The 18,470-nt window shown below is 42.7% G+C and overlaps 1 protein-coding gene across 3 annotated transcripts in view; it reads right to left on the bottom strand.

Moving 5' to 3' along the window:
• Positions 1–18,470, bottom strand: part of PHF20L1 (PHD finger protein 20 like 1) — a 103,055-nt gene that overhangs the window by 16,384 nt on the left and 68,201 nt on the right. For 2 of the 3 annotated variants that reach the window (XM_073590354.1, XM_073590356.1), the window contains 7 exons: positions 13,748–13,963; positions 10,008–10,061; positions 9,523–9,630; positions 7,479–7,643; positions 4,786–4,967; positions 4,257–4,356; positions 3,429–3,624 (listed from right to left, as the gene is read on the bottom strand). In XM_073590354.1, coding sequence (XP_073446455.1) covers positions 3,429–3,624; positions 4,257–4,356; positions 4,786–4,967; positions 7,479–7,643; positions 9,523–9,630; positions 10,008–10,061; positions 13,748–13,963 — 1,021 coding nt within the window. The remainder of the gene's footprint in view (positions 1–3,428; positions 3,625–4,256; positions 4,357–4,785; positions 4,968–7,478; positions 7,644–9,522; positions 9,631–10,007; positions 10,062–13,747; positions 13,964–18,470) is intronic. The other variant, XM_073590355.1, reaches the window with a different exon arrangement.

The following is an 18,470-nucleotide window of genomic DNA, read 5'->3' as shown; positions in this document are numbered from 1 at the left end:
CACTGTAGGCGGGATAGGCAAAGTAGGCATTATGCCGGCCTAAGCTGCAGTTCACCAGTGCCCGGCATGGTGGAACCTGGTTCTCCTCCTCACAACTCCACTTAAAGAGACGGCTCCCAGTTCTAAGTGGTCCTCTGAACCATACCTGTGACACCATAATACCAAGGCAATGTCACCTTCCAGCAGGACAGCACCTTCATGCTTTCAGACCATGTCTGCAACGCTGTAGCCATCTTTATCCAGGTCATCTAATCCTTACACTTCAATCGCCTGTGCTCTTTGGGATTTCTTGCCCACATTTTCCACCAAGTGTATGAATTCTCACTCTCAGGTGGGCATTAGATAGCATGCACACAGGCAATGCAGTTTGTTCCAACCATGTGCAGTTTTATTGCTTTCATAAAACCAGGAATTCATAACCAACACCAGCTTCTTCTGGATACAAAAGGTATCACAGCAAATAAACATTTAATTTAGCAGGCACATATGTCAGTGCGGGCTCACGCAAACAAATTACAGACCTTTCTACCACAGCAAAGAAAGACATGACCCCACCAGTCACGGTATAACCTTCATCCCAAGCTCCAACACCAAACAGAAGTATTCAAATCTGGGGGCAGTTCACACTGAACAGCCTGCAGCTTCAACACACAGACTGCTCAGCTTTCCTAGCTGAACCTTGCAGTCTCCATTCAGAAAGACTCTGGCAAGCGTCTCTGCAAGCTACAGCTCACATTTTGGCTGGACACTCAGCAGCAGCACACTCACACTTCCCTAGCTGACCCCTGAGGTCTCCATTCAGAGAGACTCTGGCAAGCATCTATGCGAGCTACAGCTCACATTTTGGCTGGACAATCGGCAGCAGCACACTCATTTAAGGGACTGACACAACCTCAGGAGACTGCCATTCCAAGAAGCCACTTCCTGCTTCTTAGAAAAACCCTGCAGGTGCATCTAATCGAGACCCTGCAAAGCTGGGATTTAACATTGGCCTTCCCAGCTACAAGAAAATATAGATATGGATATATGGATAGATCGATAGATAGATAGATCGATAGCAGGGCTGTGGAGTCGGTAAGCCAAACCTGAGAGTCCGACTCCTCAATTTCCCTTACACCGACTCCGACTCCCACATATATTGCTTATATTTAAGTGAAAAATTTATTGTAGTACAATGTGAACATCAGACATTTAATCATTTTTATGATGCAGTAATCAAGATATTTAGATAGCATATAATATATATTTATTGGAATACAACTTTAAAACACAAAAAACTAATAAATTGTAAATATGTAATACATTATGTAATATCGATTGCATATATATACAGTATATATAACACTATGTAATATCGAATATATATCACTATGTAATAAACTATGTAAGTGGCAAAAAACAGTTTTCAACAAAAACATGCTAAATAACATTTGTGCAGTCTATGAATTTGGTCTAATAGAATTGCCTCCATCAGATCCTCCTTTATAGATGACCTCACATCTGACCTAATAATTTTAAGGCTAGAAAACAACCTCTCTACACTAAATTGGGTTGGAGGCAAAGCCGTAACCACATGGGCAACATCTCTAACAATTTATAAAGGAATTGCCTCGTGCACAGTCAGTTTTGATGAACGGTTGAATTTTTCTATTTCTTTGAGAGCAAGTGAAACATTTTGCTGAAATATGGTCAATCTTGCTATAGGAGACGGAGTGAAATCTTTTTCCTTGCGGCAACGCTTTGCCTGCTCCATGTCATCCAAATACTTGTCAAAGTCAAACTCCTCATCTGATGAGGATGAAGATATGGCAGCAGTAGCACTGTCAGGACCCAAGTCAACTTGCGCCTGGCAGTCCTCCTGTAGGCCACTCATCCCAACTGCTACCTCAGTCAGAGCTTCTTTTCCTTTAGTAAGCTGTTGATCATCAAGCAGTATACGATGACTTGGGTCCACATAAACAGCTGCCAGAAAATTTTTATTTTCCAATAGCTGTGTCTCTCTCTCTGTTTCATTGAAGCAGAAATGCCATCTGCGATTAAACCTCCTCTTTGGGACAGGCAAAATAGCAAGTTCTTCCACTCCCTTATGAAAATGCCAGGAATTAAATCCTCAGCTTGTAATTTTTTAGTCATGGTAAATGGGTGATTAAGCAATTTCTTCAATTCAGCCACCTGTGTCCATTGACCTTCATTTAGGGTTACCTGAGGGTTCGCCATATCTATAAGAAACGGTTTTAGTTCAAGCAATAGCTCAATCATTAAAGAAGTGCTGCCCCACCGAGTGGCTTGATCGACAATTGCCCCTTTCCCAGCACGTCTCTTCAAGATGGAATCAATTTTAGGGGTTCTGGCAGCAATAACCAATTTCCTCACTTTTCCAATCAGATTTCCAGCATGTCCCTCTTGCAGACTATCTCTTATTGCCAGCTGCAGCGTGTGCACAACTTTCTCATTTTCTCCAGCTCGGGGGCCCAGGAATCGGATCCTGTGCAGGGTAGGCACCCCTCCCCCTCCTCTCTCTGGTGAAGACAGCAGAAGACAGGACAGAGGAGGGGAGATTGCCCCCTGCAGTCTGGAGCCGGTGCAGGACGGGAGCACTGCAGCATACAAGTGAGTTTTGATAGGTGCATGCCCCTGCTTCTAGGGGGGGTGGGGGCGGTCGCCCCCCCTGCCCCTCGCTGGCTACGGCCATGATTCACACACATCGTTTTTGCGGATCTGTTTTTTTGCAGTAAAATGCAGTGCACTGGGCATCCCAGCAAAGTCAATGGGTTTCAAGATATGACATTCAGACACATTGCTTTGTGAGGATCCATTTTTGGGCTGAATGAGCATGTCAGTTTGTGCGGCATTTTTCTAATCTGCCTTTGCTATTGAAAACATTATCTATGAGCTCAAAAACCATTCGGGTGATGCGGTTTTTTAAAAAGCTGATCGGAATTTTGCAGCTCAAATCATATCCTCAAAAAACGCAGCAAAAACGCTGTGTGTGAATGTAGCCTTAGATCAGGAATAGAACAGCCATTTATAGGACATTTCATAACTTTCCCAAATTCCTGTGAAAAAATATTCAGCACATTCTGCATTGAACTACTGTACCCAATTTATTATATATTTTAGGAGTCGGTCCATTTTATACCGACTCCAACTCCACCAAAATGAGCTCCGACTCCACAGCCCTGATAGATCGATAGATAGACAAACACACCAAAGATGTGAGTAGCATTTGAATTCATTGCTGACCAATCCCAAGTGGCAGCTTCAACAATTGTTTTGCATGCAGCTCTGGATGTGACTGGAGTCAAGAAGTAAGATGCAACATAAAGCAAATCTAGTGCAGTAATTGTAAATTTACTCCTCAGCTTTTATAGATTATGTCCAGGTAGATAAACGAGTCACAAAAATGATGATTGAAAGTCATCACTTACTTCAGAATCCCGAATTTTAGCTGCAGTCCATGAAGTATTTCGGTCACGCCGTACAAGTCGGCCAGGAGGTGGTGAGTAGATACGATCTTCTTGGCGTTCAGGTAAGAGTAGTTCTCGTTTATGAAAGAGAGGCCGCACATGCGTCCGTTATTAAACCAATCCCTGTCGTACTTGTATCTCGCGCTCCATCGCTGTCCTGCAAATTGAAGGCAAAAGGAAAAAAAAATCTGAAAAAAGCCGCAAAACTTAAAATCAAGTGCATAAATAAGAGAAGGACATCGCCATATTAGCACCGCTAATAGCCAGTCTCAGGATGGTGGCACATTTTTAACTATACGCATTAACCCTTTAATTTATTGCAAAAGATTGGCCAAATCTGCAGCAAAAGCTGCACGTGTGCCGTGCTGAGTAGTGATGAGCGAGTATACTCGTTGCTCGGGTGGTCTCTGAGTATTTGGCGTGCTCCGAGATTTAGTTCTCATCGTCTCAGCTGCATGATTTGCGACTGCTAGACAGCCTGAATACATGTGTGGAATGCCTCTTTGTTAGGGAATTCCCACATATATTCAACCTGTCTACAAGTCGCAAATCATGCAGCTGAGACGACGAAATCTAAATCTCCGAGCACCCCAAAATACTCGAAGATCACCCCAAGCATGCTCGAGGAGATCCGAGCAACGAGTATACTCGCTCATCACTAGTGCTGAGCCTTCCTGGCTTTTATCTGTCCCTCATTCAGTGGATATTCCGCTGTAGTTCTGGAGAATCGGTTGACCATCATCTGCACTGAATGGACTGGACCCTATACGGGCTGAATCCTTTCCTTACCTGGCGGGTCGCTGCACACGTAGCAGATGTACTGCTCGGGAATACTGTCCTCCAGAAGCCCCATGCAAATGCTGTGCTGCCAACACAGACACTCCTCGCACTGCAATACAGATGAAATAAAGCATTGTTGTGTAACGCAAGTTACAAAATGTCATTGTACATGATATAGCATAACAGATGATCTCCTATGAAGCCTGGCCCGAAGCTGCGCTTCACATAAGGAATAAGATGGCAACCATGGGAGGCTTCAGCAGGTCCCGCGGCTGCCATGATAGCACGCCGACAAACAGGCATGTAAATGAGGGCATATGTATAGTTACAAAGCAGCGATCAGAGGTAGCTCCGGTTGCTGCTGTTAGAGGCGGTTGGCCGGTTGTGAAACACATCCAGCTTGTGCCTGGTATGGAGAGGATTAGCTCCTGAGCCATGCTCTACAGGCCCCTGAGACCCATAATGAAAATGTACGCCATAGGTAGTTAAGGGGTTAAGTTCTCTAAGGTTTAGAATCACAGAAGGATAGATAACCCACCTGAATCATGAAGCCGTTCTCCTCATCCATCCCGCACACACACCTGACGATCTCACTGGCACCTTCCTCCTCGTCTTGAGACTCCTCGAAGTTTGTGGAGTCAAACTCCTGGTTGTACTCATCACCGCTGAGGATCAGACTCTCGGTAGACGAGTCTTCAAGGAATTCCATGTTGGAAAGGGCTGACAGAAAACCAGAAGTGAGAAAGGCTCAAAAGCGGTGTTATACAGCTGGCATTTCTCCCAAAAGGCAGCGACTGGCGCAAGCACAGACCGCTGCTGTTTAAGGCGGATTGATTGGGGGGGTGGACAAACGCAAGGCAAACAGACGAGAAGCGGATAGGCGAAAGGTGGACAGACGCGATACTAACGGATACATAGAGAGAGGTACGAGACAGATAGATACATGAGAAAAATATAGATACAGTGGCTTAAGAAAGTATTCACACACACCCTTTATTTATTCCTATTTTGTTACATTACAACCTGTGTTTAATAATTTTTGTAATCCGATTTGTGTGTGACACATCAGCACGAAATAGTCTAAGTTGGTGAAGTGAAGTGAGAAAAATATCGATTAAATATATATAAAGTAAATTACTAAAAACTGTCATGTGCATATGTATTCACCCCCTTTTCCTATAAAAAAAAAAAAAAAAACCTATAAATTCTGGTGCAAGCAATTCCTTTCCTGTCACTATGCATGTGACTTATGAAGTCCCCCTGTGCGCAATCTAAGTGTCACACGTCTGTCAGTATATACACTTTACCTTTTGTGAAAGGCCACAGAGGATGCAACACTATTAACAAGAGGCAACACTAACCAAACACCATGAAGACCAGGGAGATCTCCAAACAACACCATGAAGACCAAGGAGATCTCCAAACAACACCATGAAGACCAAGGAGATCTCCAAACACCACCATGAAGACCAAGGAGATCTCCAAACAACACCATGAAGACCAAGGAGATCTCCAAACAACACCATGAAGACCAAGGAGATCTCCAAACACCACCATGAAGACCAAGGAGATCTCCAAACACCACCATGAAGACCAAGAAGATCTCGAAACACCACCATGAAGACCAAGGAGATCTCCAAACACCACCATGAAGACCAAGGAGATCTCCAAACACCACCATGAAGACCAAGGAGATCTCCAAACACCACCATGAAGACCAAGGAGATCTCCAAACACCACCATGAAGACCAAGGAGATCTCCAAACACCACCATGAAGACCAAGGAGATCTCCAAACACCACCATGAAGACCAAGGAGATCTCCAAACCACACCATGAAGACCAAGGAGATCTCCAAACACCACCATGAAGACCAAGGAGATCTCCAAACACCACCATGAAGACCAAGGAGATCTCCAAACCACACCATGAAGACCAAGGAGATCTCCAAACAACACCATGAAGACCAAGGAAATCTCCAAACAAAACCATGAAGACCAAGGAGATCTCCAAACAAGCCAGGGACAAAGTTGATGAGAAGTACAAGTCAGGGTTGGGTTATAAGAAGATATATCTCTGATGATCCCCGGAGCACCATCAAATCCATTATCATCAAATGGAAAGAACAAGGTACCACAACAAACCTGCCATGAGAAGGTCGCCCACAAAAACTCTCAACTCGGGCAAGGAGGGCATTAATCAGAGATGCAGCACAGAGACCAAAAGGTGATCCTCAAGGAGCTGCAGAGTTCCCACGCAGAGACTGGAGTATCTGTCCATATGACTACAATAAGCCATACACTACATAGAGGTGGCCTTTATGGAAGAATGGGCAGAAATAAAGTTTACTTATACCAAAAATTGTAAGATTAATTTAGAGTTTACCAAAAGACATGCGGAAGACTCCCCAAATGTATAGAGGAAGGTGCTGTGGTCAGATGAGACCAAAATTGAACTTTTTTGCTAGCAAGGTAAACACTATGTCTGCGCCAAACCAATACGTCTCATCACCCCAAGAACACCATTCCCACAGTGAAACACGGTGGGGATGTTTTTTGGCAGCAGGGACAGGAAAAAAGGTTTGAGTCGAGAGGAAAACGGATGGTGCAAAATACATAGACATTCTTGACCAAAACCTGTTTCAGTCTGTCTTGTTGGAAAGTGAACCTCAGTCTCTAAAAACACTGACAATGACCCAAAGCATAGTGCTAAAGCAACACTCGGAGTGGTGTAAAGGGAAACATGTAAATGTATTGGAGTTGTCTAGACAAAGCCCAGAACTTAATCTAATGGAGAATCTGTGGTCAGACTGCAGTGCACAAGAGGAAATCATCTAACTTGAAGGAGCTGGAGTTTTGCCTTGAGGAATGGGCAAAAATCCCAGTGACAAGATGTGAAATGCTCAGAGATTTATCCAAAGCGACTTGCAGCTGTAATTGCTGCAAAAGGATTCTACAAAGTGATGACTTTAAGGGGGTGAATAGTTTTCAGTTATTTTGTCCTATTTGTTGCTTGCTTCACAATAAAAAGAAAACCAAATGTTCACAGATGTAGGAATGTTCTTTACGCGAAATGATGCAGACGCTCAAAAAAAAACAAAAAAAAAAAAACGGGGAAATTCCAGGTTGTGACATAGCAAAACATGAAAAACGCCCAAGGGAGGTGAATACTTTCGCAAGCCACTGTAGACGCGAGAGGCGGAATTAGATGACATTTCTGGGTTTAAACGTACTTTCTCCAGTGAGATCCACAGACAGGATGGCACATGGGAACTGGAAGGTTGCGTTCTTCACTGTCAAAGTGTTGTTTGGAACAACAGCGCTGGAGGATGAGAGGAGAACCGGAGAGACGCTTCTATCCAAGAAGTCCAAGGACACGCCTTCATAGTCCGAATGTTCTGCAAACGAGAGGGACGAAAAGTTTTTAAAGAAAGCAGGATACCAGAAAAACATGGAGTGCACAGACCACCGGAGACGGAGACCCCTATAGCAAACACCAGAGACCCCATACTGTGGCACAGGAGGCGCCAGTATATTTACTAATATAGGGCGTGAAACTTTTTGAACGTTGTGAAATTAATAAATATATCCTGTGTTTGTGGCCATTCTACTGGATTTTTCCACTGATGGATCGGAGTGAGGATTTCTTCTCTGTACTGTGCGGACATTTTTTTTTTGCAATCATCTTGGTGTGGACACAATGTTTCTGTAGCTTTTTATTACATTTGCAGAGTGAGGTGCAATAAGTAGAAAACAGCTATTCCGGAATTTCAGTATTTTTTTTTTTTTCTGTATGCAGTTCTCACTATAAAGAAAATTCTATATTATGGCAGAAGGGACATTTCTGCAGATGTGATGGCCGTTTACATATTTCTTTTTTTTTTTGTTTTACATTATTTCAACAATTTATTTGTATTCATTTTTTTTTTTTTTGCACATTTCTAGACTCCATGGTGACTTGAACCTACGATATAAAATGGGTTTATTCATAGAATCGCAGAGTTGGAAGCGACCTCCTGGGCCATCTGGTCCAACCCCCTGCTCAAAGCAGGAGTCGCTAAATCATCCCAGTCAGATGTCTGTCCAGCCTCTGCTTGAAGACTTCCATTGAAGGAGAACTCACAACCTCGTGGCAGCCTGTTCCACTCACTGATCACTCTGTTAAAATGTTTTTCTAATATCTAATCTGTGTCTCCTCCCATTCAGTTTCATCCCATTGCTTCTAGTCTTTCCTTGTGCAAATGAGAATAAAGTTGATCCTTCTACAATGTGACAGCCCTTGAGATATTTGTAGACAGCTATTAAGTCTCCTCTCAGTCTTCTCTTTTGCAAGCTAAACATTCCCAAATCCTGCAACCTTTCCTCATAAGACAGGGTTTGCAGACCGGTCACCATTCTGGTCGCTCTTTTCTGGAACTTGCTCCAGTTTGTTGATGTCTTTTTTAAAATGTGGTGCCCAAAACTGGACACAATATTCCAGATGAGGTCTGACCAAAGAGGAGTAGAGGGCAATAATGACTTCACGTGATCTAGACTGTATGCTTCGGTTAATACATCCCAGAATTGCATTTGCCTTTTTTGCTGCTTCATCACCCTGTTGACTCATATTCAGTCTGTGATCTATTAGTATACCCAAGTCTTTTTCACATGTGCTGTTGCTTAGGCCTATTCCTCCCATTCTGTATATGCTTTTTTCATTTTTATTGCCCAGATATTCTTGAATGGCGAAGTCAGAAAGAGATCACAAAATGAATATCACTGCTACTCACACCCACTTTGAGGCAGAGTGGTGCCGATGATGTTACGACCTCACTCGCCGGCTGAGATACATGCACGGCCGGCAGGTATCATGTGTCTTACCCAAAAGCACAGCGCACGTGCACAATACCCGCTGTCCATGTGCAGCTGTGTGAGGCCGTAATGTCATCGTCACCTATGATGCGGAAGACAGTGGCGGAAACCCCATGCAAATAAGATACCATTAGTGATGAGCGAACGTGATGGGATAAGGTGGTATCTGAGCATGCTCATGTGCTAACCGAGTGACTTCAGCATACTTGAAAAAATATGTTCCAGTCCCTGGGCCTGCATGTCTCGCAGCTGTTCCACATCACCAATTCATGCAAGGACAACCTAATAAACAAGCTGTCGAACAGCCGCGAGACATGCAGCCGCGGGGACTCAAAACTATTTTTTGAGCGTGAAGAAGTCACTCGAGCGTGCTCAGTTAACACCTTATCCCAGCACGTTCGCTCATCCTTAATATCAATGCATTACTTTTCTTCTTCTTCTTTTTCTTCTTCTTCTGTTTGGATTTGGAGTGATCCTTCTCCTTCTTCTCTTTCCTTTCCTTGTCCTTTTCTTTCTTCTTCCCTGCGAGGAAAACTAAAAGAGGTCAAACTTACGAGGATATCACCCCCCACCAACATGTCATCACATTGTAATCGCCGGGGGGGGGGGGGGGGGGGGGGGGGGGGGTCACATTTCCGGAACTACAGTAACAGGACTTATCTATGTGTCCCCCCCACACTTCTGGCGAGGCCCCCATTTACCTTCTGACCAGCGGGACCCCCCCCCCCCCATTTGCATGGATTGAACCTTCGTGATAGCATCCACATTTAAAGGGCCGGTGGTCTGACCAGACGGTCCATGTGTCAATGCTTTTTCCAGAATGATAAGTCCCATAAGCAAAAGTGAGAAAAGGAAAAAAAAAAAAAAAATAATAATAATAATAATAATAATAATAATAATAATAGTATTACCTGCAGAAGAGGTTTTGTCTTCGATCTTTACTTTCTTCTCACTTTTTATGGCTCCTGTCGAAGGGAAAAGGTAAAGTAATTCCCACCGTCAGTGAGGGACGCCGGGATGAGCCAGATCCGGCTAATAACACAACACGCTATGATTGCAGCAGATTTCACAACACAAACTGCACATATTATTAACCACATAAGGACTGTGCAATGTTTTTGGCTGTCATTTATGACTCTCTACTTCCTCAGAAGGTCCTGAGCCTGTAAGACAACCAGTACCCCACTATACAGCGCAAGCTCAGCTCTAGAGACTGCTCCATATAGTGATAGCACATTGCTGCCAAATATCTACAACAAGCATCACCAAGAAACTAAACAAATTTCTTCAACCAGATGAAGCCGGTGTACTTACATTCAAAATAAACTTCCTTTTGCAAAGTGTCCAACCCGATATTACAATGAAGAATTTAAGTAAACTTTCAAAATGGATTTTACAGACATTATGCCATGGATCATGACACAGTGACTACACCAGCAGAATAGTGAGTGCAGCTCTGGAGTATAATACAGGATGTAACTCAGGATCAGTAATATAATGTATGTACACAGTGACTGCACCAGCAGAATAGTGAGTGCAGCTCTGGAGTATAATACAGGATGTAAGTCAGGATCACTAATGTAATGTATGTACACAGTGATTGCACCAGCAGAATAGTGAGCACAGCTCTGGGGTATAATACGGGATGTAACTCAGGATCAGTAATGTAATGTATGTACACAGTGACTGCACCAGCAGAATAGTGAGCACAGCTCTGGGGTATAATACGGGATGTAACTCAGGATCAGTAATGTAATGTATGTACACAGTGACTGCACCAGCAGAATAGTGAGTGCAGCTCTGGAGTATAATACAGGATGTAAGTCAGGATCACTAATGTAATGTATGTACACAGTGACTGCACCAATAGAATAGTGAGTGCAGCTCTGGAGTATAATACAGGATGTAACTCAGGATCAGTAATGTAATGTTTGTACACAGTGACTGCACCAGCAGAATAGAGAGTGCAGCTCTGGGGAATCTGGGGAATAATACGGGATGTAACTCAGGATCAATACAGGATCAGTAATGTAATGTATGTACACAGTGACTGCACCAGCAGAATAGTGAGTGCAGCTCTGGAGTATAATACAGGATGTAACTCAGGATCAGTAATGTAATGTATGTACACAGGGACTGCACCAGCAGAATAATGAGTGTAGCTCTGGAGTATAATACAGGATGAAACTCAGGATCAGTACAGGATCAGTAATGTAATGTATGTACACAGTGATTGCACCAGCAGAATAGTGAGTGCAGCTCTGGGGTATAATACAGGATGTAACTCAGGATCAGTACAGGATCAGTAATGTAATGTATGTACACAGTGACTGAACCAGCAGAATAGTGAGTGCAGCTCTGGAGTATAATACAGGATGTAACTCAGGATCAGTAATGTATGTACACAGTGACTGCACCAGCAGAATAGAGGGTGCAGCTCTGGGGTATAATACGGGATGTAACTCAGGATCAGTAATGTAATTTATGAAAACAGTGACTGCACCAGCAGAATAGTGAGTGCAGCGCTGGAGTATAATACAGGATGTAACTCAGGATCAGTAATGTATGTACACAGTCACTGCACCAGCAGAATAGTGAGTGCAGCTCTGGAGTATAATACAGGATGTAACTCAGGATCTGTAATGTATGTACACAGTGACTGCACCAGCACAATAGTGAGTGCAGCTCTGGAGTATAATACAGGATGTAACTCAGGATCAGTACAGGATCAGTAATGTAATTTATGAAAACAGTGACTGCACCAGCAGAATAGTGAGTGCAGCGCTGGAGTATAATACAGGATGTAACTCAGGATCTGTAATGTATGTACACAGTGACTGCACCAGCAGAATAGTGAGTGCAGCTCTGGAGTATAATACAGAATGTAACTCAGGCTCAGTACAGGATCAGTAATGTAATGTATGTACACAGTGACTGCACCAGCAGAATAGTGAGTGCAGCTCTGGAGTATAATACAGGATGTAACTCAGGATCAGTAATGTAATGTATGTAGACAGTGACTGCACCAGCAGAATAGTGAGTGCAGCTCTGGAGTATAATACAGGATGTAACTCAGGATCAGTAATGTAATGTATGTACACAGTAACTGCACCAGCAGAATAGTGAGTGCAGCTCTGGAGTATAATACAGGATGTAACTCAGGATCTGTAATGTATGTACACAGTGACTGCAGCTCTGGAGTATAATACAGGATGTAACTCAGGATCAGTAATGTATGTACACAGTGACAGCACCAGCAGAATAGAGAGTGCAACTCTGGGGTATAATACGGGATGTAACTCAGGATCAGTACAGGATCAGTAATGTAATTTATGTAAACAGTGACTGCACCAGCAGAATAATGAGTGCAGCTCTGGAGTATAATACAGGATGTAACTCAGGATCAGTACAGGATCAGTAATGTAATGTATGTACACAGTAACTGCACCAGAAGAATAGTGAGTGCAGCTCTGGAGTATAATACAGGATGTAACTCAGGATCAGTAATGCAATGTATGTACAGATTGACTGCACCAGCAGAATAGTGAGTGCAGCTCTGGAGTATAATACAGGATGTAACTCAGGATCAGTAATGTATGTACACAGTGACTGCACCAGCAGAATAGAGAGTGCAGCTCTGGGGTATAATACGGGATGTAACTCAGGATCAGTACGGGATCAGTAATGTAATGTATGTACACAGTGACTGCACCAGCAGAATAGTGAGTGCAGCTCTGGAGAATAATAAAGGATGTAACTCAGGATCAGTACAGGATCAGTAATGTAATGTATGTACACAGTGACTGCACCAGAAGAATAGTGAGTGCAGCTCTGGAGTATAATACAGAATGTAACTCAGGCTCAGTACAGGATCAGTAATGTAATGCATGTACACAGTGACTGCACCAGCAGAATAGTGAGTGCAGCTCTGGAGTATAATACAGGATGTAACTCAGGATCAGTAATGTATGTAGACAGTGACTGCACCAGCAGAATAGTGAGTGCAGCTCTGGAGTATAATACAGGATGTATCTCAGGATCAGTAATGTAATGCATGTACACAGTGACTGCACCAGCAGAATAGTGAGTGCAGCTCTGGAGTATAAAACAGGATGTAACTCAGGATCAGTAATGTATGTACAGTTACTGCACCAGCAGAATAGTGAGTGCAGCTCTGGAATATAATACAGGATGTAACTCAGGATCAGTACAGGATCAGTAATGTAATGTTTGTACACAGTGACTGCACTAGCAGAATAGGGAGTGCAGCTCTGGAGTATAATACAGGATGTAACTCAGGATCAGTAATGTAATGTATGTACACAGTGACTGCACCAGCAGAATAGTGAGTGCAGCTCTGGAGTATGATACAGGAGGTAGGTCAGGATCAGTACAGGACAAAAAAAAATGTATTACCGCCCTGTATATATATATATATATATATATATATATATATATATATATATATATATATATAAATAATGGTATACACATTAATGATTATTTTCCCCATACATGAGCATTGGTGTATTTGAGCACTGATCATTGTGACATGGGGCGGATTTTAGCTACTTTTGAGAATCGGTTGATATGTGCCTTAAGAACAATCTTCCTGTTTGTAAATAAAAATATAAAATCTTCAGTTCTTTACCGACTTCCGGCTGCTTGTCTTTATCATTAACTTTCTTTATTATCTTTTCCTGCACACTATCAGAGAGTTGGCTTTCTGCAGCAGCAGGAGATGCCGTCTCCGTCGTTTCCGTGCTCGGGAGGGCAGAGGACTTTTTCTTCTTGGTTCCTTTAGGCGGTTTCAGGTCATTTGGTAATGCCAAGGCGGTGAGTAAAGAGAGCGGATGCGACTCCAGAGCTGCGGAACAGAGAAAAGGTTCACATATACTGATACTAATAGGACGGGTGGGGGAAAGAAAAGAATTAAAAAAAAACAAAAAAAAAACCTTTAAAGTAGTAAAATATAAACAAATTATGAAAAACTCTGCAATCTCTACGCGATTTCCTGAAGATTAGCGTCCATCACTATATCCCGGAGTGTCGCTGTAATTGTACACACCTGGTCCTGACCTTGCGCCGCTGATAAAGGAGCAGAACATGTCGCTTTACGAAATATTGTACTAAATATCATAGGAAAATAAAAATCACGTTATTATTGAGGAGCACCACAAATGCCTAAACTCACACAAATTTAGTGTTTTGTTGAATTTATTTTTTTTCTTTTTTCTTGTTTTTAATCTCAATCTATATTACAAAAAATGATTATATATATATATTTTTTTATTCACATTGAACACTTAGGTTATTTTAGACTCATATTTCCAGTTCCTTACAGAATACTTTTGAGCAGTCTTATTCTCATTACAATCAAGATTACAGTGACTTATAACACCACTATATACAGTAGATCACACAGGATCTACCATTCACAATAGGTGATATCACAGCTCACCTCCTCCTGTACAATGACTGATAACACCTCTATATACAGTAGATAACACAGGATTCACCATTCACAATAGGGAATGTTACAGCTCACCTCCTCCTCCTGTACAATGACTGATAACACCTATATAGACAGTAGATAACACAGGATCCATCATTCACAATAGATGATGTCACAGCTCACCTCCTCCTCCTGTATAATGACTGATAACACCTCTATATACAGATCACACAGGATCTACCATTCACAATAGGTGATATCACAGCTCACCTCCTCCTCCTGTACAATGACTGATAACACCTCTATATACAGCATATAACAGGATACACCATTCGCAATAGGTGATATCACAGCTCACCTCCTCCTCCTGTACAATGACTGATAACACCTCTATATACAGTAGATAAAGGATCCACATTCACAATAGGTGATGTCACAGCTCACCTCCTTCCCCTCCTTTACAATGACTCATAACACCTCTATATACAGTAGATAACACAGGATCCACGATCCACAGGTGATGTCACAGCTCACCTCCTCCTCCTGTATGATGCCAGATAGCACCTCTATATACAGTAGATAACACCATCCACAGGTGAGGTCACGGCTCACCTCCACCCCCTCCTGTAGGCTTCTCAGTGTTACTACAGGCTATCCACTGCATTCCTCGGGGTTCAAGATCCGCTGCTCTCACAGCCGTTTGCATGGATGCTGCTAATATAACGCTTCGCCCTCTTATTGATCAGCAGCCGCCTGCAGGGATACACGACCCCTCCTCAATAGTCCACATGGGAAATGAAGCTGGATTTATATTGATGGAACAAATACAAAAAAAAAAATAAATAAATAAATAAATAATGCAGAAATCAAGAGTCCTGAATGACAGAAGTAACAGGACTGTGGCTGAGCGGCCTGGACCACCCGGCGCGCGCTGCCTCACACTAACGATAGTAATGCCGAGCCCGCAGTGGGCATACACGGGGAGCATGATTCCATTAAGATCCCAGGCAGGAAAAATAAAACCTAGGATGTAGCAGAGCTAAATTTGTCATTTAAGCCAAGTATTCCTGCCATCTAATGTAGCACCACAAGAACTGACAAACACAGCTCTGCTGCACTAATATCGAGCGGGTGATCTTCTTGCAGCCATTTGCCCGGTTTTAGTAAATAATTGTATTCTTTGTGAAATAACTCCGGAGCATCATTTATAATACTGCAATATGACATTCCTCTGTTATTCCTCCTGGACATCTATGAACTGACATAAGGCTGTACTATAGCCCTGGTCAAAAGGGGCGTGACTGGTATGGTCAGCACTGATAGGTCAACGAATGGGCCACGCCCACCAGTCAGAACACGCGGTTTTCAGAGTATTCCTGATTTTTCAAGAGGAATAAAAAAAAAGGAACACCACAATGTAGAAATCTAAGAAAAGAAAATACAAGCATTGACGAGCAAGACTAAGACCTGCTACATGTCACTGACATATACCGTCATGTACATATACGGGCAATCATAAGCCAGAGAAGAGTCCTACTGGTATACTGGATACGTAAGGTTTGCTACTGGTTGTTTCAGACCAAAAAAAAATTATACATTAAGTCTGAAAAAGAACAAAGGCATATAAAAAAAAAAATAATTGCTACAAAAAATGTCAACCACTAGGTGTCTCCCTTCTGTGTACCTTGTTATCTATTGCCTGTTTTGACATGTTAATACATACTAGGAGCAGTGCATGCTGGGAAAGGCATAAAGGGATGTTCCAGATCCTACAGTGCTGGCAGAATGCTGATGAAACGAAAGCTGCCTAATCAGCGACAGTGGATGGCGGAGTTACAGAGAACGAGAATTGAAAAATTTGCTAAGATTGGTATGTGCCCTAAAGGCAGATTTAAAGGTTGGGAGGGGAAGCGGGAGAGGAGCAACATAAACGGAGAGGGAGACCCCCTGGAATGAGTTGGTTTGGTGGGGGTGGGGTGGATTAAACCCATTAAAGGGGAAATGTAAGATAACAGACGTTTTTTAAAATTTGATTAAATCCGAATTATCAGACATCACAAGATTCCGAGGATAGAAGGAACTCCGGAACATCTTCCCCTGCAGAGCGATCCCATCCGACACCACGACCTTACAGACGATGCCCTGATGGAAGGCAGCCGTCTGCAGCGCCACGTGGCCTAGGAGAACTACAACTCCCACCATCCCCCATTCTGCTGCATGTGCTCTTGTACTAGGCCGGGAACGTACAATCAATGAGCTTTTCTTTTTTTTTTTTTTTTTTTCTCCTTCTCTCCGGCTCGTGTCATACATGAAATAATGGCCGTCGTTGTGTGAAGAGCGAGAGGAAGCGCTTAACCCTTCGCTGTACTTTGCCTTTCGCTCATTATAATTATAGGATGATGAAAGCTTCCACACGGATTCTGTAGTGACGGAAAGCATCCCCCCCCCCCCTCGGAGTACAGAGAGGAGAAGGGGTTAAGCGGACTGCTCTAGTGCGCTGTTCTAGGCCTCCGCCATCTGAAGCTGAACGTCTGATGTCTGAGCAGAATGCCTTTTAATCTGGCATCTGATAATCCGGAGCAGATCGTCAATATAAAGGAGTAGATTCGCAAAAACTAGGTCTGAAAACGAGCTGGGGAGACAGAGCGGGTCTCCGGTAGGACCGTGTGAATAGGCCGCAATGCACACGACGCTCGCACGCGGCTGATCCGGAATTGGCCATGACTCGCTACATCTTAGAATGAGAAAGTGTCAAAAAAAAAAAAAAAAAAAAAAGAAAAAGAAAAAGAAAATAGCCTCTAAAAAGTGACAATGCATTAAACTGATGTGGGAACATCACAGGAAGCTAAAGGCCGGATTCATTATTGCATTGGCGCCTTTTTTTTGGGGGCATTTTTCGTCTATTTTTTGTTTGTACCTTATTCTTTTAATTTGCACTTTATGGTCGACATTGTGAGGTTTCCAGATGTTTTCAATTTCTTTAAAAATTTATTTTTTTTCTTCTTTAAAAAAGCTGCAACTATTACACAAACGTCCTCTTCCATCCCCTTCTCATCCTCGTCTGAACTTTTTAGGCAACGTTTTACCAGAACACGAGACCTTTTCCCGATTTTAAATAAGGCGGGGGGGGTAAAAGATAAAAATTTGCTCTTTTAATTTTACGTAAAAACTCATGGAACAACTGATTTGATGCAGAAAACGTCAATGAATAACGTGAGGGAAAAAAAAAGGGAGATGTAAATGAAGAATTGGAACAAAATAACTTGTTACATCTTGGAAGAAGAATGTGTCAAAGAATATTTGCAAAAACAAAAAGGAAAAATGTTACTGCACATTTAGTGGCATCTAAAAAGTCGCATCGCATTAAACTGATGGGGGATGGGCAGAGTTCTGTATCACAAGGGCTATGGTATGAAAAAGTTGCCCTCTGCAATACTACATAAATATATATACAATCATGGCCGAAAGCGTTGGCACCCTTGAAATTGTTCAACAATTTTGGTTCTCAAGTCCTCAGACAGTTCTCTTCCCCTCTTTCTGTTCTCCATGCTTAGTGTGGCAAGTCCTCAGACAGTTCTCTTCCCCTCTTTCTGTTCTCCATGATTAGTGTGGCACACAGTAAGTGGCATGCAAAGATTGAGTCAACCTCTCTCCTTTTTTATCTGGTTTCATGTTAACCACACCTGTTACTTGCCACAGGTGTGTTTTGATCGAGCATCACATGCTGGAAACAAAGTTGCTTACCCACAATTTTAGAAAGGTGCCAATAATCTGGGGGTTTTGTGTGAAGTGTTGTCCAATTTGCCTCTTTTTCCCTTTTTTTTTCGCTTTGAATGAAATAAACATGTGCAGAACAAAACATGTGTAATTGCAATAATTTTCAGTGAGTAAAACTTCATTTTCTGGAACAATTTCAAGG

The sequence above is a fragment of the Dendrobates tinctorius genome, unplaced genomic scaffold (assembly GCF_039654945.1).
Source record: "Dendrobates tinctorius isolate UK_male_01 unplaced genomic scaffold, ASM3965494v1 ptg000116l, whole genome shotgun sequence".
Lineage (NCBI taxonomy): Eukaryota > Metazoa > Chordata > Amphibia > Anura > Dendrobatidae > Dendrobates > Dendrobates tinctorius.
The sequence above is the reverse complement of the archived record's forward strand: the minus strand, read 5'-3'. Positions and strand labels throughout refer to the sequence as shown.